Source organism: Talpa occidentalis, unplaced genomic scaffold, assembly GCF_014898055.3.
Source record: "Talpa occidentalis isolate TD23 unplaced genomic scaffold, MPIMG_talOcc4v2.1 talOcc4.10, whole genome shotgun sequence".
Taxonomy (NCBI): domain Eukaryota; kingdom Metazoa; phylum Chordata; class Mammalia; order Eulipotyphla; family Talpidae; genus Talpa; species Talpa occidentalis.
Window position 1 is genome coordinate 9,260,669 of NW_023600993.1, and position 26,048 is coordinate 9,286,716.

The 26,048-nt window shown below is 47.9% G+C and overlaps 1 protein-coding gene across 1 annotated transcript in view; it reads right to left on the reverse strand.

Moving 5' to 3' along the window:
• EEFSEC (eukaryotic elongation factor, selenocysteine-tRNA specific) overlaps nt 1-26,048 on the reverse strand; it is a 196,612-nt gene that overhangs the window by 98,556 nt on the left and 72,008 nt on the right. Inside the window, exons 2-4 of the mRNA XM_037524095.2 lie at nt 21,349-21,556; nt 7,474-7,570; nt 5,529-5,693 (exon numbers count right to left, since the gene is read on the reverse strand). Coding sequence (XP_037379992.1) covers nt 5,529-5,693; nt 7,474-7,570; nt 21,349-21,556 — 470 coding nt within the window. The remainder of the gene's footprint in view (nt 1-5,528; nt 5,694-7,473; nt 7,571-21,348; nt 21,557-26,048) is intronic.

Below are 26,048 nucleotides of genomic sequence, written 5' to 3' on the forward strand. Positions count from 1 at the left end.
CACGCCTACCTACCAACGCTTCTCCTCACAGGCAGCCATTCAGGCTGAGAAGTGTATTTCTGCCTCTGAGACTCTCTAGCAGCCCTGAAAAGCACTGCGCCCTACTCCAGGGACGTCGTCCCTCGCCCCCCCAACCCCTGGTATGCCTTTGGGGCTCACAGCAGAGGCAGCGCTCCTGGTGACAAGGGCGGCAGCCACAGCCTGCGCTCCTCCGAGGTTCCTCACTCCATGGTCCCCGGACTGCACCATCTCATGTCGTCCAGAGGCCCTGGACACAGCCCGGCCCACAGTGGGCTGAACTAGGGAAAGAGAGAGCGGGGTAACCTGCCTGTGGCCCCAGGGCTGGGCAAGGCCCTTGGTACTCCCGGCCCACTTGGCTCGTTCCACGGTCTGCGGCTCTGGCAGTTTCTGAGGTTAAAACCTGACCGCTGAACACGGGAAAGGGCACCAGCTGAAATCCCAGAGCCAATCTTACCAGAGGGATTTTCCAGGCTGAGGATGAGAGAGCCAAGAGGCCCAGGAGAAGGCTGGCGTTGAAACCACCCTGGGGTCTAAATGGAATCTGGCTTTCCCCTTCACCCTCTGTACCCCAACATAGCCTTGCGCAGCTAATGGGCCCCAGCTGGGAACGGACGTGGGCAGCAGAAATAGGGGCCAGGGTCTGGCAGCCCCGGCCAGGAGGGGAATGTGACTGTTTATTTGGAGTGGCTGTGCCCCGCCTCTGAGGGAGTTCAAGCGGTCAGATGTGTCCAAGTCCATTAGAGAATTCTGACAGGGTGTCGCTGGGTTTGGGGAGAGAACCATCTAGTTTAAAGCCCCTGTTTGCAATGTCCCCAGTGCCCAATAGGCACCAGCCCCCAATTATGGTTTAGTGGAGGGCTGAGGTGAGAGGAGGTCAGGAGTTTCTGGAATGTGCTTTCATATGCTCCGTGGCCTGAGAGAGACCTCAGCAAACACATCGGCTCATCTACAAAGCTGCTCGAGAGGTTGGCGGGTCCTGCCCCAAAAGAGAGGAAATGCCAAATTCCTAAGACTTCCTTGGGGGCTCCAGGAACGGCAGGTACCGTGGACAGAGCCTGGTCTTTGGAGCCGCCGAACAAGTTCAAACTCTGGCTCTGCTGTCCAGTGCCTTACCTGAGCTGCGGTTCCTTACCTTCAGGTGGGAATTACAGGAAAGAGAGGAATGAGCAGCCTGGCCATCGTAGATGACAGTCCTGAGTCCACCACTAACCTGTGAGGCCTTTCAGTGTTCACAGGCACCAGTAACCCCAGAGGGTGACGTGGGGCTGTAAATTCTCACAAGAAAACTCAGAGGAGTTCAGGGACCGGCCTGAGATTGCAAAGGACCTAAAGGACTCAGTCCTTTCCATCTAAAATCTGTCTTAGTTTCCTGAGGCTGCCATGACTAATTACCACAAACTCAGTAGCTTAGAACAACAGTTACTTGTTCTCGCACAGTCTGTGGCTAGAAATCCAAAATCAACATATCAGTGGGGTTGGTTCTCTCCGGTGTGTCTGAGAGAGAACTCCTTCCAGATCTCGCTCCTGCTGGCGATGGGTGACCACGGTGTTCCTTGGTGTAGGGCTGCACTTCCATCTTCAAGTGCCCTTTACCTCTCTGTGACTCTCTGTGTCCCTGGACACTTGTCATTGGATACAGAGCTCACCCTGATCCAAGATGGTCTCATCTGTGCTTTACATCTGCAAAGATTCTTGTGCCAATGAAGGCCATGTTTGAGGTTCTGGATGACACAACTTTTGTCACCAATTCATCCCACAACGATCCCTCTGACTCCCATACACAAAGTGCTTTCAGCCCTCACAGCATTAATAACAGTGCCGAGTCGCATCTAAATCTCACTAGCTCAGAAAGCCCCAGATCTCATCATCAGCATCACCTGATTAGGCTGATGCTGCTCTGAGGCAGACCCATCCTGAGCCTGACCCATCCTGAGCCTCAGTCCACCTCCCGTGAGACTAGAAAACAAGCCATCTGCTTTCCAAATATGGAACCTGCACACGCATTCCCATTCCCAAAGGGAGAAATTGGAAGGAACATCGGGGGGCCCTGCTCCCAAGCAAGCTTGAATCCCAGCAGAGCCAAGTCCACTGGGTGTCTGGGCTCAAGAATGACCCCTGTGGCTTGGCAGTGAAACCACTCTGTGCCCCAGAGCTTCCACCAGCCCCCACCTCCAGGCTGGCTCTGGCCTCAGCCTTTGTGTCCAGCTCTGTGATTGGAAACCTTTTCCCTTTTCTTTTTTTTTTTTAAGATTTATTTATTTATACAAGATTTATTATTTTTTAAGATTTATTTATTTATACAAGAACAGGGGTACAGGTCAGATGCATGGGAGGGTGAGAGGATTCACCAGAGACAGAGCAGGGAGCAGAACAGGCAGACGGACCGAAGACACTGCTGAGGGGAGCAGCGGCAGAGACAGGAGAGGTCTGCTGTGCCATGTGGGTATCTCCCTGGCCGGCTGGGAATTGAACCCACGCTGCAGAGGCTGCGAACAGCTTCACAGCGCTGCGCCTGTGCCACCAGGGAGACCCCTTTCCCCTTTTCTTAAAGGACAATGCATGCTGGCGGTGAGTAGTACCCCCAGCCCACCTCCTGTAAGCCTCTCAGAAGCTGGGGTTTCCCCCTCATCTCGCCAGGTCTCTGTCCTTTACAGTGCAGGCTGACAGTTGTTCTGCCGATAGAACAGTCTCAAACACCAGTGGGTCTCTCAGGTATGGCACGGGGATCTGTGTCATCAGACAAGAGCCTTCTCTGCGGGTCCTTTTTGGACAAGCCCGCCTCTCCCCGGCCCTGTGGGATGTAGGATGGCGTCCACGAGTCGAGCCCCCATTTCTTCAGCAGAACGCTGTGTGGCCTCACACTTGGCCTCCTTCTCTACAGAGCATGTTTTCTCCAAGTGAATTTCCTAACTTGGGCATCCTTTGGAGTCAGGAAAGGCCAAGAAAGCTGCCAACATCAGGCGCCAGCTCCCTCTTGCTCACAACTCCTCCATTCATTCCTTTCCTCTTACATTTTACTACAAGCCGCGCCCTCTACTTTGCTTGGCACACTCCTCAGTCCAATATCTGAGCTCACGACTTACAAGTGTTGCCCTCCCCGGTGGAAGTTAGAAAGCCATACCAGGCGGGTTGAGCAGCAGGGTGGGGAAACACGGTGCAGGGAAGCAGGGGGAGCACTGCATCTGTATGTACTGAGCACCTGCCTGAGTCCAAGAGCCACAGACCAGTCACCGGGGTCCTGATCAGCAAGGTCCACCTTTAGAAAGATAGAAAGAGCAACCAAGACCGCAGAGCACGTTGCTGCTCAAACACTCCCGCCCGCTCACCGTGCTCTCTCTGCTCCCCTCCCCAAATCCCTGTTCTAGCATCGCAGCCACGGAATCCTGTCAGCAAACACCTCTGGAGCCTCAGGTAGCCCCCATTCAGCCCATATCCTACACAGTCCTCTTCTGATACCCCCTTCCTACTCCCAGCTGCTCTCCCAGGCTGCAAGCATGTCTTTCCCAGGGCCAAAGGAATGCTGGATCAGGGTGGTCCCTAGGGGTCTGCCTGAGGCAGCAGAGGGAATGGAAAGAAGTTTCGCATTTGATTCATTCTCTGTTCAGCTAACAATTAGCATGCAGTCGCTGCTATAATCTTAATTTTGTTAAATATAAGTTTAGTTTATTTTCATAATTTTGTACTTTATTTTTTTAAGATTTGGACTTTCAGTCCTTGGCACAACATGAATTTAAGTAGTCTTCCAGATGGCCTTCAGAGGAGGCCCTACAACAGTCAGGGAAGGAGGGGCACCCAGTCCAGTGTCCAGGGGAGGCCCTAAGACTAAGAAGGGCAGCACCTTGCCCCCCAACTGCTGACCCTACACGGTCAGCCTTGGGTCTATAACAGAAGCCTTTGGCTGGTCCTCCCTGGTCAGGAGATGCTTCCCTAGACGCCCGCCCCACAGGAGGAAGCAGCAGCCACTCCACCATAAAATGAGTGTGCAGAGACTTAAACCTGAGGTTTCCTTTACCTGGAGAGATCCAGTCATCCTCTACCTGAAATGCCCTCTATCTGACCATGCCAGGAATGGCCTAGACCAGCATGGCTGACAGAAGGGACAGGTGCCAGCAGTGACCCCTCACCTTCCCCTGGCTCAGGGCAGACACTGCCATCATAGCCCCTGCCCCCTGTATGGTGGTGAATTTTATGTGCCCACCTGTCTGGGCCATGGCACCCAGCTCTTTGGTCAAATATCATTCTGGAGGTTTCTGTGAAGGGGTTTGGGGATGGGATTAACATCTAAGTGGATGGACTTGGAGCAAAGCAGGTGACCCTCCATAATGTGGGGGGACTTGTGCGATCAGATGAAGGCCTGAATAGAAAAAGACTGAGATCCCTGAAGAGGGAAGGAATTCTGTCCTCTTCAGACTTGAGCTGTAGCTTTTCTGGGTCATCATCTTGCCTGCAGATTTGGGCTTTGCAAAACCTCACAACCATCTCAGCAGGTTTTTTAAAGTCCCTAGGTCTCTCCGTATGTGTACACACACACACACACACACACATACACACACACACACACGCACATGCACATATACACACACACACCCCCTTTAGCCTGTTTCTTTGGAGGACCCTGGCTGACGCACCCAGCGAGCGAGACATTCTCAGAGGCTGACCCTACACAGCCCTGCTGGAGCACACCTGCTGCACACTGCCCTTGTGCCCCGCAGCTGGTCCCCCACTCAGTGTGCAGACCGAGCATGTGTCTGCTGCCCTGACTCCAGGTCTTCTCAGGCCAGGAGAGCTATCCCAGACTCTGGAATTCCTGGTAAGGTCTTCCTAGTTCAAACCGCCCTTGTTCCTCACCCTTCGTTCCCCTGAAGGGGAAGGTAGGCAGAAACATTCTATGTTTTCTTGTACAGTAATTTAAAACTGTAAGAAAAGTCAGCTAAAGAAGGGAATTATCAAGGCCACTAGATAGCTTTTCAATCAGAGCCCGGCCAGCAGCAACCAGAGGTGGGGATGATGTGGAGACATCCATTGCCCCTCTTCTCGCCAGTCACCAGGAGTTAACATGGAACCTTCCAGGGGTCGCTAGGAGTGTGAGACTCATGGGGACATCTTCCAGATTACATGACTCTCAGGAGACCAGGCTCTAATTGTCTTTAATGTGAAATGCTTTGCTTAATGTGGCTAAGCAAAGGTAGCTGAAACAATTCCACGTGTGCCTGCCACCCAGTACCGGAGCTTGCAGAAAGGCGCTTCATACCCAGCAGCCGCACTTGCTGACCATGTGGCCCTAAGCCCCTGCCTCCTGTTTTATCTAGAACGGCACCCATCAGGGCTCACTGAAGCACACTGTGTGCCCCCAATAAACCGAGTTGGCATGAGGACGAGTGGTGGTTCTGGAACCCAGAATGGAACAGGGCAGGCAGCAGAGGCAACTGGCAGCCCCCGAGGCAAAGCCACCATCCCTCTCCCTTGCCATTAAAGAGGAACGAAGGCAAGGACAAGGTGAGACTGACCTTGAGGGCAGGGATCTCCACACTGTCGCCGAGGCTGACAGAGCCCGAGAGGATGGTGCCCGTCATCACAGTGCCTTGACCTCTGATGGAGAAACAGTGGTCCACGGACATGAGGAACGGCCCCGAGGGGTCTCTTGCTGGGATGTCGATCTGGGATGTCAGGAGCTGGAAAAGAGATGCTGGTGCCACACCTGTCAGGGAAGATGCTGAGGGCAGGGTGGAGAGGAGAGTAGGTGGAGGGGATGACAGGTGCCCAGCAAGATGGCTATGCTCTCAGCTCCTTCTCTCAGTGTGATGGAAAAGCTCCTTCTCTCAGTGTGATGGGATCACGGAGCTCTTCTCTGAAAGGAGCTTGCCCCCTCCCCTGGCAGAGGCAGCCTGCTACAGGACGCCCACACCCTTGGCCACATCCTCCCGGGGCCCGCAGGGTTGGGTGCTGTCATCTCCAGCCCCTTGGTACAGGGCAGGCCTTGCAAACCAGGCACAGCCACTGGCAGGCCCTGGCATCTCACCAGCCAGCTTCGCCTCACCCTCCTCCCCAGGCGACAGGCCTCTGGAAAGGCTTTTCTGCCCTTTTGTGCGGCTGTCATGCCCGCCCACCGCCACAACTAGCACATTATGGTGATGGTCTGTTATCCCCTCCTCCGGCTGGGAGTACTACCCAGTGCCCCCAGCTGCCTTGTGCCTGAGAGAAAGACCAGTGGATGGGGGGAAAGAAAGTATGTTGGAAGCGCGTTGGAGGGCAGGGCTGGTTCTGAGCAGCTGTCTCTTCTGGGTGGGGTGGGCAGGCTGAGGACCACTTCCCTAAGCCCCGGGCAGAGCCGGAGACCGCCTGCCAAAGGGCTGTGCTGCCCCTCAGTTAGTGCTTCTGCTTTTCTCTCGGCTGATTCTTTCCGGGACGTGGCCTCAACCAGCCCATCTCCGCAAGCCACCTCTGTGCTCAGAGAGGCTGTCGGAACTGATTACCAATAAACAAATGAAAACAAAGGCTGTAGGGTTCCTTTCCTTTTGCTACTTTCTGATTTTGTCAGGGAATAGGCTGTCAAAAAAGTATTCGATGGTGAATGTTCCAAACTCTTGTGATAACAATTCTTTTGGAAAAAGACTAGAGATTTAAACAGGCTTGGCTTCTTAAAGGAACATACAAACATCTTTCATAGCAGCATTTTTGTGGGTTTTGATTTAGCAAAAACAATTGCCTCAGGCTCCCAGGCCAGTGCTCCCTGGAGCTGATGAAAAAGTAACAGGTTTCACACAGAAAATGTTTGTCCTGCTAAGTTAGCAAGACCAGTGCTGCACAATCATAGAAACAGTGGCTGGCATGGTCCCACCTTATCCTGGCTCTTCAGATCCAGGTGCAGGTGGACCCCAAAGCCAACTCTAACAATCAACCTGGGTCTGCACCTTGGCTCCACCACGTACTTACTGTGAGACCTTGGGCAAGTTGCTTAACCTCTTTGATCTCAGAATCTTCCTTGGTAAAATGAGGATGAACACCTTTAAGCCTCACAAGGTCCCTGTGACAGATGGTGGCCATATAGCAAAGAACTTGGCAGCACCTGGCATGCACCAGCAAATGTCATGGTGGTGGCACAGTGGTCTGGCACTATCCCAAGCACACTGTATTTACTAACCCGTTTAACCTGCACACCAACACCACCAGGTAAGTGTTCGACAAGAGAAAGGAAGAAGAAAGACTTAAGGGACATGGACAGCTCTGCAGAGGCATGGGCTGGATAGCGAAGGCTTTATTTGGCTTAACTTTTTCGCAGGGTGGTGAGGAGGTTGTACTAAGGAGCATGGGGGGATAAGGGTAAAGGGAACCCCTTAAAGTCCTTTTCCTGGGGCTGCATCTCCTCCTTTCTCTCGGGACTAGCAAGACACCAAGGGACCTGACCTGGCAGGGATGGAGCCAGAGGCCAACCTAGAGTCATGTTAGCAGTACCTCAATAAGCTCTGAGATGCCCTGGGGAGCTTCTGTTTCCGGGGCCTCTGGTCCCCCAGGCTTGGCTGCCACAGGTATAATGGGTGCACCTCGGAACCTGGAAGGAAAAAACAAGTTCCATCACAGTCACAGAACTTGTCAGCAAGGACAGAGCATGTCTGTGGAGCACCTGGCAGCCCCAGCACGCAGCTGGCTCTCACCCTTTGCAAAGCACCTAGCAGAGAGCCACTGCTCTCCACCTGGCAGAGGAGGAAGAGGAGGCTCCAAAGGGAAACGCCTTGTATTGAACAGCAGAATTCAGAAGGGGGCTTCTGGGCCTTCACCTCCACTTTTAGAATCCATCCTGAGGAGGCAGCAGTGAACCTTGAGTACCAGCCTCTGAATAAAAGAGTCTCTTAAAGACGACCAATAAAGACACACTGGCCTCCTGGAGATGCAGGAAACACAGGTGACCAATGTGCCTGAAGATGCACCAGCAGGAATTGCCACCACGTCTCCCGCACCCTGCTCACACCCTCCCAGGAGCCTGTCTCTCTAGGAAGAGATTCTCACCATAAGCATACATTTATGTTCTCCATTAAAAAGATCTAGAAAACTTAAATAAGGGACTAGGAAAATGAATAACTATAAGAAAGTGAAAATCAAAATCAACAAAAATCTATGAACCAGAGACACTCTATGGGGGGGTAGAGGGTGGGAGGGGAGGGATTGGGGTCAAAATAAGGGGGTTGCAATTGTATGGGGAATATAAAAATAAAATTTATTATAAAAAAATAAAGATTATTGTCTGGCAAAAAAAATAAAATAAAAGTAAAAAGAATGGACAAGAGAAAACTGAATAACTCATTATTCCATCATTGTGGGGTACTTTCTTCCAGCCTTGGTTTTCCCAGGCATTGTCAAAGGATTGGTATTTTTTCTTCTTCTTTTTTTTTTAAGATTTATTTTATTTATACAAGAACTGGGGTACAGGCCAGATGCACAGGAGGGTGAGAAGATTCACCAGAGACAGAGTGGGGAACAGAACAGGCAGACTGACGAAATACACTGCTGAGGGGAGCAGCGGGCGAGACAGGAGTGGTCTGCTTGCCATGTGGGTTGCTCCAAGGCCGGCAGGGATCGAACCGGCACTGCAGAGGCTGCGGAAAGCTTCACAGCGCTGCGCTCAACCGCCTGCACCACCAGGGAGGCCCTTTCCTTCATATTTTGACAACAATACACATACAATTTCAGATCTCTCTAGTCTATTTACCATTATATCAAAAAGAATATTGTGCTGGCTGACAGCAACAGCTACAATAACTCACTTGGCTGCATCAAGCTTACAATCCAGACACACTCCTTGAGCCCTCACACTGTGGTGGAGTCATCACTATTCAGTTAGGACATGAGGCTTAGAGCTGCTAATTCATTTGCTCCAAGTCATTGCTGATAAATCCCAGAGCCAAATTCGAATCTAGCCCCTCTGGCCAAGACTGGCAATCAATATATTATACTCCCACCTCCTCAGACCTCCTCATTTATTTTTAACATCTGCATAATTGTATAACCCCAAATTTACATGTTCTTACCCCCAATGATACTTGTCTAGAGTATTTCAAAAATTTCAATTATAAATTACACTATAATAAACACATTGGTGGACATCACTTTTTTATTTTTTGCCTTGGCTTTGGAATAAATACACAGGGTATAAAATCTAAGACTACATCCATTGAGAATTCAATAGAATAGCAGAGTAAACACATTCAAAAAGTCTCTTCCAGGGCCTCCCCTGGTGGCGCAGTGGTTGAGTGCTGGGCTGTGAAGCTGCCCGCAGCCTCTGCAGCGCCGGTTCGATCCCCAACCACGGGGCAAGGGTTCCACATGGTGCGCAGACCTCTCCTGCCGCCCGCTGCTCCCCTCAGCAGTGTATTTCATCAGTCTGCCTATTCTGTTCCCCGCTCTGGCTCTGGTGAGTTCTCTCACCCTCCCGTGCTTCTGACTGTACCCAGTGCTTGTATAAATAAATAAATAAATCTAAAAAAAAAAAAAACAAAAAAGGAGCTCAGGCAAGTCGGTCTCTTTTGGAAAAAAAAAAAAGTCTCTCTTCCATAAAAGCAATTAGAACACTGCAAAAGTGATCAGAATCAACTTTTTAGAAATTTAGAAATTGAAAACTTGGAACAATCTATGAAATTCTTATTCACAAAAAATCCTGGTAGGAATAATAGAGCTTTGTGGTGCTTTAACTTGCCCTATTTTCATCCACCCTTCTGCAACTCTGCAGTAGCCTTAAAAGCCAGCATCTGCACAGTGGAACCCAGCAGCCTGACAGCCAGAGGCCCTTTCCCAGAGAATTGTCATTATTTTTCCTATCTGGTCGCTCCCTGGAAGACCCCCTTGCGAGGTCGTCTTTATTTGACCCGCTTTGGATCTTGTCCAGTGCAAACAGTCTTCCTCAGGGGCATTTGTCAAAAATAATGACAGGCAATTGTTTAACATCATGGTTGCCTGAGGCAGAGGATAATGGTTTTGGCAAACAACAGGCTGACCAAAAAACATAGAAGGAAAAACTTCCATGGGAGGCTTGGGAAAGTTCTGATATATTCCTGGGAATCTAAAAGGCATTACATGCAGGCACAGGACGCTTGGGCATGCTCAAGACACTGTACATGGTCAAGAAAGACAAGAGAAGGCCCAAGCACTCACCTCTGGCTGACCTTGAGGTTCAATGCAAATAGGAAGTGAAGGCTCAGGCAGAGTTGTCAACAGCATGCCTGAGCATTGAAAGTTTGCCCAACACACACATACAAACTCTTGGCAAAGAGTAAGAGACTTATTAGTTCCAGGCATTTACTTAAGGAAATCTCTGTCTAATCATCAGCTGACTAGCAAGCTAACTGACTTCAGTGGTCACACATGACTTTACAGAACTAGTTCACAAAAGTCACTTAACAAACAATAACAACAAACTATGGGAGTGTGGGGGAAGAGGATAATCTGATTTCCAGAACTGCCACATTATATTACTGAATATGTCCAGCTTTTAGCAAAAATTCACAATACATGCAGAGAACTAAGAGTATGACCCACACACAAGGGGGGGAAAAGGAGTTAATAAACTATTCCTGAAGAAGTCCTCTTAGGCAAAAAACTCTAGGTCAGTTATATTACAAATGTTCAAAGAAATAAAGGAACCATTTTTAAACCAAAGAAAAGAATGAAGATAATATCTCACTAAGTAGAGAAAATCAAGAGTTAGAAATTATTTTTTAAAAGAACAGAATAGAAATGAAGTTGAAAATATAATAACTGAAATGAAAAATCTACTACAGGAGTTTGATAGCAATTTGAGCAGACAGAAAAATCAACAAACTTGAAGATGGGTCAACTGAGATTATTCAGTCTGAGGAAATCAAAGAAAAATAAACACAACCTCAAAGACATGTGAGACACCATCCAGCTTAACATACATGTAATGAAAATTCCTAAAAGAAAAAAGGAGAAAGAATATCTGAACGAATTTCAAAGACTTCCTCAATTTGATGAAAAGTATTAATCTGTATATCTAAGGAGCTCAACAAACTCTAAGAAAGATAAACCCAAAGAAATCCACACCCACACACCACTGAATCTAACTGCACAAGGCCAAAGACAAAGAGAGAATCTTGAAAGGAGCAGAACAGTGACGCCCATGGACAAGGCACCTTCAACAAGATTAGCAGCTGACTTCTCACCAGAACCAAGGCAGCCAGAAGGGAATGCAATTATGTATTCAAAGTGCTGAAAGTAAAAAGTCAACCAAGAATTCTATAACCAATAAAAAACACGCTTCAAAAATGGAGACCACAGGGCCTCCCTGGTGGCGCAAGGGGTTAAACACCGCACTATGAAGCAATCCACAGCCTCATGCAGCACGTGTTCGATCCCCGGCCCACCAGGGAGAAACCCACATGGCGCGGCAGACCTCTCCTGTCTTGCCCGCTGTTCCCCTCAGCAGTGTATTTCAGTCAATCTGTCTGTTCTGTTCCCCGCTCTGTCTCTGGTGAATCCTCTCACCCCCCCGCATCTCTGGCCTGTACCCCAGCTCTTGTGCGCATAAATGGATAAATCTCTTTAAAAAAAATGGAGACCACAGAATTGCCGTATTACCCAATATTGCCGTATTACCCCAATATTGCCATATTTAGCATTTCCTCTCCTAAATATATACAAAAAATAACCGAAATCAGGTACTCAAATAAATACATGTGCATGTATTTCATAGCAGCAATATTCAAGGCAACGAAGAAGTAAAAATAGTCCAATGTCCATGAATATTAAGTGAGAGAAGCCTGGCTGCTTTGCTACAGATTTTTCTTCTCTTGGGGGAAAGACCCTTTAGCTTGACTCCTCACCACCACTTTCAATCAACACTCAACTTCTCTTTCCACTTATATTTCAAAACAAAACCATTTTTTGTTGACTGACCAGCTTAGGTCTGACTTCCTTAAATCACTTTTGCCTCCTTCCCTTTCAAGGGATATTTACTAAGCATCTCTTCCACGTAGACTCCACCGAGGTTGCACTGCCAAGGGCTGCAGAGCAATGAGGAGCTGGGGAAGAGATGGATGGCAGCAATGCTGCCACACTGTGAGGAACAGAGGAGGGACAGAGAACATTCCTGAAGGTTAACAGCAACTCTCCAGTGGTTGCGTTCATGTTCTTCCCTCGGATTCTCTCCCTTCGTGACATCCGACCCAGATGACCGTTCACCAGTCAACCCCATATCTTTATTCCATGACTCTCAACTGTCCTTCACCTCCTTGTGAGGCACTTTCTTGCTGTCCACTATCAGCCGCTCCCAGAGTGCCCTGCGCATGCAGCTCTTCCCTTCCCAGACTGCTGAGCTCCAGAAGCGCCTTACACTCTGACAGCTTTGCCAAGGTCCTCTGTAGACCATTCCCAAATCTCTGTCTTTAGTCAAGACCCCATTCCAGCACCATCATCCCCTCCTATCATGTGCTAGTAAGTGGCTTCCCAACCCTTGCTTCTCCCCTAGTGAGGGGATGACATTCTTCAGGTCTCTGGGTTATCACAGGCTGCCTGGTCACGGCGTCTTCATTAGTCACTGCATCTGGTCAGTGTTTCTTCACTGGTCTGGCTCCGATCCATCCCCTGATTTTTATTCTCAGCAAGTTCCACCCTGGGTCAGACTCATCACCCTAAGCCACCCAACTGCTCTCCAGTATGTGCAGGGCCCTCTGCCAGGACGGCGCTGTGCTGCAGCTGTGATGCCCTTCCAGCAACACTGCTTTGAATCATCAATACCTTCTCCTCTCCACACTTTCAGGGGCTCCATGACCAGCTCAGGATGAAGCTGGGCATCCAGCCTGGTCCAGAAGGTCCTGTACAGTCTGCCCCAGCCTCCCACACTAGCCCACCTCACCTATCCCCCTAGAAATATGAGTAGAACACTCAAGCCTTGCCTTGTTGCAGCTGTATTCCCACCCCCGCCCTCACTTCCTTCCTCTCTGCTTCTGCAAACCTAACCTGTAGGACAGGGAACCTGAGGCAAGGCACAAAGGACCTAGGACTAACTGCCAAAGCTGATGCAGCCTTTACTCCTGACCAACAGGATAAAGCACAGCCAAGTACACTGCAGGGTTGGCTCCCACGTCAAATGAGTTCATTGTGAAATGCCATGAGGAGCTGGGAACGGCCTTAGAAGCAGGGCAGCTGCCAGCATTCCACTGAGTGCTTGGTGCTCTGACCTGGACCTTAGTCACAGACACAGCACCTCACCCCCTGCCTAGTTATCACTTGCTTCTTAAACCAATTCCCCGGCCAGAAGCAAATTCTCCTTCCTCAGAAGCCCTATGCTGCCCTGAGGAGGCCACTCGAGCTCCTCAGTGAGCTGGGCTTCCTGCACAGTGCCCAGCACACCCCTGGGGGGTGGTCAGTTGGTCTTTGGGGGACAGGCCCTTAAGGAATTTTTTTTTTTTAAGGTGAGATGAAGTAACTCTGAGAAGCTGGAGTTTAACAATCTCAGGATCCACTGGCTGCCCGGTGTGACAAGACAATGTAAGTTCACGGGGGAGATTCCAAACAGGGCCTGAGATCGACCCGCTCACCAGTCAACACCAGAGCGGCCCAGACAGACATGGCACGACTTCAATGTTTGCCCGGGGACACACAATACCCAGAGGGAGAGGAGGGAATCTGGAGAGGGAAGGGGGCGGGGGTAGATGAATAGTGAGGAGAGGAGAGGGAAGACATGAAAACACCAAGGAAAGAGACAGAGAAGACAAGAAGCACAAGAGAAAAAGAAAGGAGAGAGACCTGCGCTTAGCCCTTGGTGTCGGCACTGTGCTGCGTGCTGTGATCTCTCCTCCCACAAGCAGGGGCTCTGACCCTGATGTTCAGAGCAGCGAAGTGGCTGCTGGGGGCCAGGGGACCCAGGGAGCAAGTGGCTGGTCTGGAGGATCCGGAGTCCGGGCGCTCCCGTGGCAGGGCGGAGGGTGAGAGGAAGCGCCCACTCCAGCCTGAGGGAGGGCCCCGGCCACTGAAGGAAGTCAGCCAGCCGGGGGGCCCAGTGCGACGGGCCCAGGACTTGTGCGTCGTCTCTGCTTACGCCCCGTGAGCCTGAGGGCCCAGAGGGACAGAGAGGGCTAGAAATGTACACTGAGAATTCCAGCGATTAACCATAAAGCTTTCGGAAATTCAATTATTTTTTATCCAAACCCTTTTGGGCATTGTATTGTAACAAAACATAAAGGCGCGTTGGGTTGGGTGTCTGGCCCTTTCCCAGGCACAAGAGAAGCTGGTCTTGCTGATTTCCTGAACATGCCACACACTGGGGTATCCTGGCTCCTGGCAGCAGCAACAGCAGAGCTCAGCAGCCCTGGGGCGGGGGGTGGAGGGTGGGGGGGGTGCAAAAGGCCCCTCCTGCCTCAGATTTCAGATCGGGACTGGTGTCTGGGTTCTAGGAGCACAAGGAAAATCTAGGGCCCTTAAGGAAAATCAGATGTCAGGAAGAGCCCTGAGCCCAGCCCCACAGCAAGGCAGGGTGGGCAGGCACAGATCTGGAGACTCGCAAGCGCTTCTCCCGCTCCCGTCACCCACCACCTCCTCCAGACTGTGCGTCCTGCGCCAGCCAGGCTCTGACCTGCTGAATGTGAATGGAGGCTGATCTTGGTTAACACACATCTCAGATATGTTTAAAAAGAAAAAGGCACAAAAGTGTATATACAGATAGATACACACATAATATAACTCATGTAAAAGACATAAACAAATAGAGTTTTAGGTTTGGAATAGAATTCAAAATAGCCAATGTTTATTATACCTTATTTTTCTCCAGTCAAGTAATGCAGGACCTACCCCTGGGGTAACAGTGAGGATGGGACTAATTGTATGTGGGAAATCCCTAGCAGAGTGCCAAGCGCTCCCTGGGCGCTCCACACATCACAGCTGTTATTACCAAGCACTTACTCTGCGCCTGGCTTCCACAGTGCTCCCTCATTGCAAACACTCCAAGGCTGAATTTATCAGCTCCCATTTTACAGAGGGAGAAAGAGCAACACAGAGGTAACGTGAGTTGCCCCAGACCACACAGCTAGTCAATCACAAAGCAGCCAAATCACTTGAGATCTGGCATCCCACCCAAGCCCAGGAGGAAGGCTGGGCCAAGGGGGCCCTTGGGGCTAAAACTGAAAGTAGAAAATGTTTAAAAAGTAGGAGTCTGGGAGAATGATACATCAAGGACACTGTCAGATGATAACATTTAGTAGAAAAATAAACAGAAAAGCCTAGAACATAGAACAGTGTCAACGCTTTGATAACAACTACCTCAAATTATGTACAGGTGGGAAAGACTGACAGAGATCCTAGAGGTGAAAAAAACTTTAATTTGATGCACTGGAAAGATTGTGGGTACATTTTTATCTTCTATTTTGATTTCTGTTAACATTGATAAATGCGTATGCAAGAGTAATTTTAAATGCTTTCACAGATAAAGAAATCACAAAGAAAAACAATCAGAGTTTGACTACATAAAAATTAGAAACTTCTGCATGTCACAAAAAAAGCAACCAACATGGGAAGACAAAAGGCTGAAGACTCATTTGTAGCAAATATGATGGGCAAAGGGTTACTTAATAGCAATGCTCTTATTAATAAGAAACACTCCTAAAAATCAAAAACAAAACATTAAAATCACAAGAGGTAAACATACAAACCAGATGGGCATAATTCACACACATTAGAGCACAAATGTCTAGTATATAAACGAAAAAGATTAATTTTAAGATCATCTTTTTAAAAGAAGAGTAAAATACCATTCTAATTTTCCAAATTTCAAATATATTTTCAAATCATTTGCTGTGTTAAATATGTTTGCAGTGCTAGCTGCTGACATCTGTGTAAAAGCATACCAACATTTTTGGAAAAGAACATGGCAACATACAAGGGGTTAGAAAGTATATGTGCCCTTTAATCCAGTAATGCCACATCTGGGAGTCTCTCATGAGGAAAAGCTGAAAATACAAAGTTTAATGACAAAGGTGTTCACCCAGGGTTATTTGTTTATAAGAAGGAAAATGCAAACTAGTCAAACGGTCAACAATGGAGTGATGGTTACATAAAGAACAGCGACATAAAATGTTAAGCAATAAAAGCACAAATCAAAAATGTACATATCTCATGATTACAATTATAGCTGACCTGCCAACAACAGGGGCTTGAAGTATGCAGGTCTACTTGTATGTGGACAGTTTTCAATAAATATTAAAGCATTAATTGTTAATGCCTGTAAATAAATATGAATTTCTCTTTCACATTATCTTTCATTCTTGAGGCCCTGTATGAGTGACACTGTATAACATCGACAGTGTTTTGTATCCTATAAGACAATATTCATGCAGGTACTGATAGATGATTCATCTTGCAAACAGATGACATAAGCTTACAGTATGGATAAAGACATACTGTAAATATATTTTCCCTTCCTTATCATTATCTTAACAACCTTTTCTCTAGCTCACTTTACTATAAGGATACAGCATATAACATATACAACACACAAAATATTTGTGAATTGACTGTGTTATAGGTAGGGCTTCTGACCAACAGTGGGTGATTAGTAAAGGCTTGGGAAGCCAAAATTATATATTGATTTTCAACTGCACAAGTGGTTGAAACCCCTATATTGTTAAAGGTCAACTATATATATTTAAAAGGGGGGTAGTGAATGTAGAGAAGTTGCAGGGTACAAGAAGAACACACAAAATTCAGTTGTGTTTCTATACACTAGCAACCAAATCTGAAAAGAAAATTAAAAAATCAATTCCATTTGTTATATATTCTGAGAGTATATACATTACATCTAATATTTATAATATAATCTAAAAGAATGAACTATTCAGGAATAAAGCAAACCAGTGAAGTCAAAGACTTATCTACTTAAAACTACAAAACACTAATGAAAGAAATTAAAGAGCTAAATAAATAGAAATACCTGTTTGTGGATCAGAAGACTTAATACTGTTAAGATGTCCATACTCCCAAATCAATCTACTGATTCAATGTAATCTCAAACAAAATTCCAACAACTGTATTTGCGGAAACAGAAAAACAGGTGCTCAAATTCATATGGATTTGCAAGGAGACCCAATTAGCCAAAATAATGTTGAAAATGAAACATAAAGATGGGAGCATTCCTATCTCATGACTTTGAAAGTTACTACAAAGGCACAGTAAACAAAGCAGTATGGTACCAACATAAGGACAGGCACATAGACCAATGGGACAGGAGAGTCCAGAAATAAACCATCACATCTACAGTCAACTGATTTTTGACAAAGGTACAGGGGGAAGGGACAGTCTTTTCAACAGACAATGCTGGAAAACTGGATCTCCATATACAAAAAAAAAAGACAATGGACCCTTAACTTGTACCATATGATGTAAAAATTAATTCAAAATAGACCCAGACTGAAACTTAAAATCTAGCACTATAAAATTCTTAGGGAAAAAACAACATCAAGGAAACCCTTTATGACATTGGATTTGGCAACAAATTTCATGGATATGACACTAAAGCATAGCCAACAAAAGAAAAAATATAAATTGAATTTCTCAAGATTAAAGACTCAGGCATCAAAGGACACTATCAATTAAGTGAAATGACGACCCACAGAACAGGAGAAAACATTTGTGACTCATAGATCTGACATGGGATTAAAGTACAGAGTATATAAAGAACTCCTACAACTCAGCAACAAAAACAACCAAATTTTAAAAATGGACAAAGGACTTGACCAGGCAGTCCTTAAAAAAATGCTATATAGGACCTCCCCTGGTGGCGCAGCGGTTGAGTGCTGGGCTGCGAAGCTGCCCGCAGCCTTTGCAGCACAGGTTCGATCCCCGGCCACTGGCAAGGGTCCCACATGGCACGCAGACCCCTCCTGCCGTACCCACTGCTCCCCTCAGCAGTGTATTTCTTCAGTCTGCCTGTTCTGTTCCCCGCTCTGGCTCTGGTGAATCCTCTCACCCTCCTGCGCTTCTGACTGTACCCAGTGCTTGTACAAATAAATAAATAAATCTTTAAAAAAAAAAAAAAAGCTATACAGATGGCCAATAAACACATGAAAAGATGCTCACCATCACTAGTCATTAGGGAAATGCAAGTCAAATCCACAATAAAATAGTACTTCATATGTATTCGAGTAACTTTAAAAAATAAGAAAAATAAGCAAAAATGAAGATACCACTTCATACGTATTAACTAGAATAACTATTAAAATATATAGAGATATATATTTTTATATATATATGTAAGAGTAGTTGGTGATGATGTGGAAAAGCCCTGACACATTGTTGATGGGAATGTAAAATGGTGCAGGAAACTGTTTGGTGGTTCCTTGAAAAGTTAAACACAGACTCATTTACCACGTGACCCCGTAATTCTACTTCTAGGAATACACCCCAGGAAACGACAGCAGGGATCTGAATAGGTGTTTGTCGACCAAATATCTATTATTCACAGTAACTAAAAGGAAACACCCCAAGTACCATCAACAGATGAATGCATTTTTTACATGTGTCTATATACACCATAGGATACTATTCAGCTATAAAAAGGAGCAAGACTCTGGCACATGCTCAGCACGGATGGACCTTGAAAGAATCTGGAACAGGCCAGATTCTGAAGGCTGAATATAGTCCGAATCCATTTATAGAAGGCACCTAGAATAGGCAATTGCTCGAGAGGAAGCAGAACAGAGGTGGCAGGGCTGAGGGAGGGGTGACGTAAGGAGAGCTGCTGTGTAACGGGAGATCATAAAACACTAGGTACAGACAACGGTCCCAGCTCTGTGTGTGTACTTGATGCCATTGAATTGTACAATTACAAATGGCTAAAATACTAAATATTATTTTATTATAATTTTTTAATGTGGAGGAAATGGGGGGGCAATAGGAACATAATAAAAAGGAATGAAACAAACCAAAATGTCAGCAGCTGCTATTTTGAGAAAAGAAATCTTTGGGTGGTCTCCTCTTGTCTTTCTTCAACCTCCTCTCTCTATATTCCAAATTTTCTTTCAATTACTCTTTGGATAGAAAAAAAATTATTTTATGTATTTAACACTTTATAGGTTTTGATAGGTACAGAGTTCACTGGTTCAAATTCTTTCTTTCTAGAGGAAAGAGCATTTACAAAGGACTTACTCCAAAAAGGACCTTAAGAAAACAGTCCCCTAAAATGATTTAAAGAAGTCCTTCGCTGCACGGAGGTATAATGTTCTCTTGCCAGGCCACCCCACTTGGCTGGCCTCGGGCCCACGGGACGCCTACCTCCAGTCCAGGGACCGGCCCTTTCTTTATCTGCTTCTCTCCCAGTCCCTGGGCACCGAGTGAGGGGAGGAGAGGCGCCCCAAAGCCCCCCAGAAGGGCAATTTCCTCTGGAAGTATGATGATTAAAGCCCATAATTTGTCCTTCAACCAACAACTTAAAAGAGGAATAGTAATTCAAACATACAAGTGAGACTGTTCCTTAAATCTAACTAACCTAAATAGTTAATATCAAGATACCATTAGAAGCACCTAAAGCTTTCCCAGAAGGTCCCCTTTATATAGACAGTGACATTGTACCGGGTTTTATGCAGGCGTCCAAAGGACCTGTTCTCCCCTTTCTGACAAGTAAATAAAACGGCAGGGAGATCAAATAACTCACTAAAAAGAAGATATAATTTTTTATCTTCCTTTTTACAGTCTCATATCCACTTCCGTTGGGAATAACAAAGTCTGAATTCTTATGCAACACTTATCTAAATGTGTCGATTTTATCGGATTGATGAATTTTGCTAACAAAAGGCAGCGCTAGGAAATCTTTTATGACATATTTGGCCCATTCACAGGGCTGGAGCTTTAATTTAACCAACTTGAGAATTCTGAGGGAGAGCTGCAGGTGTTGGATCTGAAAAAAAAATCATAAATGGGAAGGCATATCAATCTTTATGACAGGGAAACAAAAACACTCTCTACTTGCTTGCCCTCCACAGGCAGGAGAAGGAGAGGTGGAAGTAGCAGGATATTGTCTGGGGCTGCATAGCAAAGAGGAAGCATCGCTGTCTCCCAGTGACCGCTATTTAGTATTGATCAAAAGGCACTGGCCCAGACAGGAAGCGAGGAATTGATGAAACAATGAGGTTTGCCAACACTGTATGCTCAACAAGGACATTTTCTCATTTTCTAGACCATGACAGAATAAGTCATTCCCGAGGCCGCCTGAGCAGCCAGGTGGCTCTCTGTGCCACGGTCCCCACGCCCCTCCCTGTCCAGTGGCACTGCCCCTTTTCTGGCCCCGGGGATGACACCTCGCAGGTATGCTGATTACAGCCGAGCCAATGGCTTGACGAGGCCTGTTGATTCTCCAGTTCAGGATCTCCCTGGGTCACCCTCCACTGCCTCAACTCAGAGCCTTGCGCCTCTTCCTGTCTCCGCTCCCTTCTGGATCTTCATCTCCAAGATATCCTTCTATCCACAGTCAGCCACCTCTGGATGGGAAAGCTTCTTTCAGTCAATCCCCTGCGCAAAACTCTTTAATAAATCCCTACTTTACAAAAAATGAAACTTCATCTCCTCAGCTTGAGATACTACAAAGGTCCTTCATGATCTGGCCTTCCCCAGTCTTCCCTCCAACAGCAATATCCACCCACCCACCCACTGACCCAGTCATCCATCCATCCACTCACCCAGTCACCCATCCATCCAGCAATCCACTACCCACCCACCTGTCCATCTACCCACCCACCCATCCATCCATCCATGACCCACCCACCCCTATCCACTACCCACCCACCTACCCATCCATTCACCCCACTACCCACCCATTTACCCATCCTCCCATCCACCCAACCATTCAGTGTTACAAGCTTCTGTGACAGAAAGATCCAGTCTCCCACCAAAACTCATTTCCCCCTTTCAATGATTGAGTTGAGCTAAGTAGAAGCTACAGGGACACACTTCCAGACTCTCTTGCACTGAGCCATGGCCAAGATTAACAGATAGGACTGAGTCCTCACCCACAGGATGAATGGGAAGAGGGTGTGCTCCTTCCAGGGCTAGGCCCATGCCCCTCTTTGACTACCCAGATAAGACACACCCTACAATGCAGGGGCAACAAGATGGTGGCAGCCTGGGTTTCTGAACAACATGCAGATGACCCCACTGCTCATGTTAGGAAACTTCCTGAAAAGCCTTCTTTACGTTTCTGTACTCTTTGGCCTCTGGCATCAGCACCAAGATCCCACCTCCTAGGACGGAGGCTGACACCTGCCTGCCTGACTCAAGCTCGTGAATTGGAGTGTGCCCCCCATGCCTGTCACGAATGTTCCTCTCTTAGATACCTACTTGGTGTTTTCAAGGGTCTTCAGCATTTTCTTGGTCATTTTATCAATCGCTGCCTGTCTCTTCCCTTCGGCTAAGAGGTCTGTTTTGTTCAGCACCACGACCAGCTTCTGGCAGGCGATCTGCCCAATCACAAGGCACTCCGCTGACTGCGTCTGCATTCCTTTGGTCACATCAATAACCAGCATCATCAGATCAATGATCTGGGCCCCTGAGGGGAGAGAAGAAGAATTAAAAAGGGGAAAGATGAACTCTGCAAAAAATTGCCTGATGACCCAGGGGAACAAAACTGGCCATATTAAAATACTCAGATGAAAGTGGGCAGAGCGGGCAGTAAACACACCTCCTCGCACCAGGCCACAGTCTAGGTGCTTCAACATAAGTGATAGCACTGAAGCCTCCTAACCACCATAAGAGACAGGCTTGTTGCCACATTGGAAATGAGGAAACTGAGGTCTACAAAAGACAGAGCACTGGCTCATGGCAGCAGGAATGGGTAACTGCAAACCCCAGCCTTTCTATCACTCCAGTCCTGAGGTTTTCATTCCACCTATGTGGGAAGAAAATGCCCAAGTGGGATAAAGCTGGCAAAGGCTGAGAGAGTTGCCCTTGTTAAGAAAGAGGCGATAAAGACATGGATCCTGGGGTCTCCTCACAGCACATGTGCTTCGTCCTAGCCCTCTCACTTCACTGGATGGTGTCGCTCACTTCTTTTGTCCAGTCTGCTCAGACTGGGGGGCTCCTGTTCTTTCTAGGATTAAGGGAACCCAATGTTCAGCTACATCAATGCTGAGCACCATGCATGTGTGTGCATGAGTATGCATGTGTGGATGTGTACGGACGTGTGTGCACACGGGCACCTGCTTGTGACAGCGGCCTGAATGCACAGCCACACCTGGGTTGAACAGCAGGTGGGCAAGTTAGAGAATTTGGTGAAGGTAAACTGAGGTAAGTCACGCTCCGAAGACGAATGTCAGCGAAGTGACTGTCCTTTTCATGGGTTTTAAAGTCGTTTCACTCCAAAAAAGATATGATATTGAGGACACAAGAATATGCAAATGTTTTCTCCCTTGCCCCACGAGGGGTTTTCAGGACCAAATCACAGTCACAGAGAGACAGAGGAGGACTGTTTGTGGGTGATGCTCCTGAGCTGCCCCTCCTGTGGGGGAGGTGGGAAGGCAAGTGGAAGGGTTTTCTCGCTGGCACACTCGTTGTGCCACTTCATCTCCACCACCCAGTGCTCCCGACGACGAAGGTAAGACTCAGAGTCACGGGGTCACCTGCTCTAGATCACGCAGCCAGCTGGCACACAGGCCACCACCTCTGTGGGCTTCTGCCTGCTCTCCCGGGAGGTGTCCTAGCCATGCTGACCACCTCCAGGAGAAACAGAAGATGTCACTCACCTTCTCCCCCACTCCTCCCAGCCACAAGCAAACCTGCCGCTGGTCACAGGCCAGGCAGCCTGCTCTGCAGTCAGGCTGGGATGAAGCCTGAAGGAGAAGCCCCGGGGAATCCCTGACCTGTTGTTTTCCCTCAAAGACTGAGTTCTGGCACCAGGCCCAGTGGGCCCCCCACTCTGGTGAACAAAACTGGGCCCACTGAGTCAAGGTTATTCTCCCCGCTGGTTACTTAAGACTTTCGAGAGCAATTCCATCCACCTGACCTTCTCTAGATCTTCAACATCATTCCCTAAGTATTAGTGACCCACCTTCGCAGATGGTGGCCCAGGGAAGCCAGGTGATAGTCCTTGGGCACACAGCAAATATGTGCAGAGAGGGTATCTGGAAGCTGGTGCCTGTTCTGACCCATATGCCACTTGGCCTGCCCTTCCCAATGTGGACCCAGCCCCTCTCCAGCCTCCCCTCTCCCACAACCCCCTACCCACCATGCATGAGGGTCAAGACACCCAGGCTAATTGTTAACCCGTCACTGCCTTGCCCTGGTTCCATGTCCTCTCAGCCCGGAACCCCTGCTCAGACCTCCCTCGCTTTCTGTCTCCCTGCCCAATCACCACCCCCCAAAGCCTGCCACGCTGAGAGCCCACACACAAGGCCTGGGTCTTCAATCTGCATTCAGCAACCAGCACAAGACCCAGCTCGGGCACAGCTTAATCATTCTTTGTTGGAGTGAACAGAGCAAACAATAGCTCCCCCACCTCGTCTGCTTTATTAACCAAGAATCTATTCCTTTTCTCTGAGATTCAATTTCCCATTGGCGTATAAAACTCCCCAGGGGTGCCCTGTCTCGGCCCCGTGGCTGCAGGGGAAGGACTTGTGGAGTCCACATATTCAGCCCATTCACTTCTAATGCCCGCTGAGATCCCGGCATGGACGTGACACTGCACTGACAGACCCAGGAACCTAAGTGCAGACCGGACCCAAACAGAGCCCGTGGGGATTTCCTCTGCGGCCTTACCCCAGCATCTACAAGCAGGCTTTGTTGCAGGGAGCACACGGCTCTGCTCCAAAAGGGCTGGGTTCCCGCGCAGGCCCACTGCAATGCAGCCAACACCAGGCACTTCTAAGGAAACCGGAGGTCACAGCGACTTGGCTGGCCCCGTGTACAAGGAGGGCACTGCTGGCAGCCCGGGGTCAGCGTCAGGCAACTGCCCGCTGACTGGCAGCAGCTCCCAGTGACTCTCGATTCTTCATCAAACTTTTGATCAGGCGACAGGAAGTGACATGCTGGCCCGTCTTGTCTTTTTCAAAATCCCCAGTATTTCCACAGAATGAATCAAACAGTGTCCTTCCCAATTCCCACGAACCCCCCGTAGGAAATCATTCTGAAACTAGAGGGACAGAGCGAGAGAGTGGGTGGGAAACACAAGTCAAAAACTGGCTGCTTACAAACGACCCTCTATATTTTTCAGTCTATCAGAGCTTTTCATCTAGTTGTACTGACTACAGAATCCTTTAAAGGTTTGCAGAATAATTATAAGAGGGTTACAGTTTCTTAGTACCTTTAAATATCACAACTGCCAATTCTGTAGATTATTTATCTTAATCATGTCAACAAGAAAAAAGAAAAATTTATAAAGGTCAGCATTTAACAAAGTATAAGTAATTTATAAATAAAGTTTAATTTATGTTCCTTCTCAAATTGAAGGGGAAAATGTGTATTCAGAAAAAAAGTTTCAGCTGAATAAACCAAACATAAAAATTTAAACATATTTTAGGAACCACAAAATCAGATGTTTATTCAACATTTGATTCTTAATCAAAAGCTATGGACATTGTAAAAAAAGAAAAAATATTAGATTTCAAATAAAGAAAAATTATTTTTAGCTGGTGATTTATTAAATGTCCACCACACAATGTGAATACATTGTTATCAACAACATGAATGTGCAGAAGCAATTTATACCCTGTTACCATTACGATCATTTGGAAATACATGAGTCTCTGCTTGCCTGGGTCCCATCTCTTGCCTCGGTCCCTATCTTCATGGGCACCACCCTGGGCCTAACTGCTGGACTGCAGGGCAGACTCAGGGACTAACATCAGCAGAGAACTCAGAGCAGAGCCCCAGATGCAGAACTCCTCAGCCACTGGGCTGGCGTGACTGCTTCCTTCACCGGCTCCCACTGGGGCACGCACAGCAGTGGTCTGCCTATCTTCATCTCATTTTACTGCAACGCGGCTCTGCAATGTGGGTATCGTGGATGAGAAAGCAAGGGCTCGGAAAGCAGAGGTAACCAAGTCAAGGCAAGGAGCAAGCACTCAGTTGGAGAGATGCAAACTCGGGCCCATCAACTTCTCCACGACAGCACCCTGCATCCCCGAGCAGCAAGAGCTAATGTCCAATAAAATGCCTACTGTGCACATGTGTGTGGGCTTACACGCCAGCCCCTTGTGAGTGCTGCAGGACAGTGGGGTGGGTGTCAGAGGCCTCCCTCGGAGTGCAGTTCTCTGGGGTCAGGGCAAGCAGCCCAGCAGTCCCAAGTCGCCATCATGACTGCTGCTATGTGTGCTCCTTTATTCCAAGGATTTGCTGCCTCCCAATTTTATGGGCAAAAAGAACTAAGGCAGGTTAAATGACTTATCCCAAGCCATGCAGCCAGAGCATGAACTGAGCCCCAGTCTGACTCTGATGCAGGCTCAGCCCTGACTCTGCCAGGAAGGGTCAGGACTTGGATCATACCAGGCCATTCCACACCAAAGGAGAGTTCATTTGTGTGTGCATCAGCTTTGGGCATTTTGGTTTTCCTCTCTCTGCATACTGTTCCTGAAGTCAGGTAAACCTGGTGTTTCCCTCTCAAATTCCTCCTGGTCTAGAAAAGTGCGGGGCTGTGCACCAGTCTGTCCTGCCCTGGCAACACACAACTGAGCATCTGGAAACAGAAGGGGCTTAGGAAAGAGGGCCATTTTACAGTCAGGAACCAAGGGCCACAAGTGGGAAGAAGAACAGCGCGGAGGGGCACGTGGCCAGGCATTCAAATCACAGAGCTCCCAGATGTCCTCCCCTGTAAATCAGAATCTAAACCAAGATGCCCACAACAAAAAGTTGGGGGAATCAGGGCGCATGGCCCCCTGGCCCTTAGTAAGCGGGAACTGCACTTCTACATTTTAAGTGCTCAGCCTGCTGCTCTCCCTGGTCCAGGTAGCCCCGGGAAGACACAAGCGCACAAAGAACTAAGGTCACTGACCAAGTGAGGGCAGCGGGAGGTGAGAGGAGGCCAATGGTAACCTGGGCCCAGCACACAA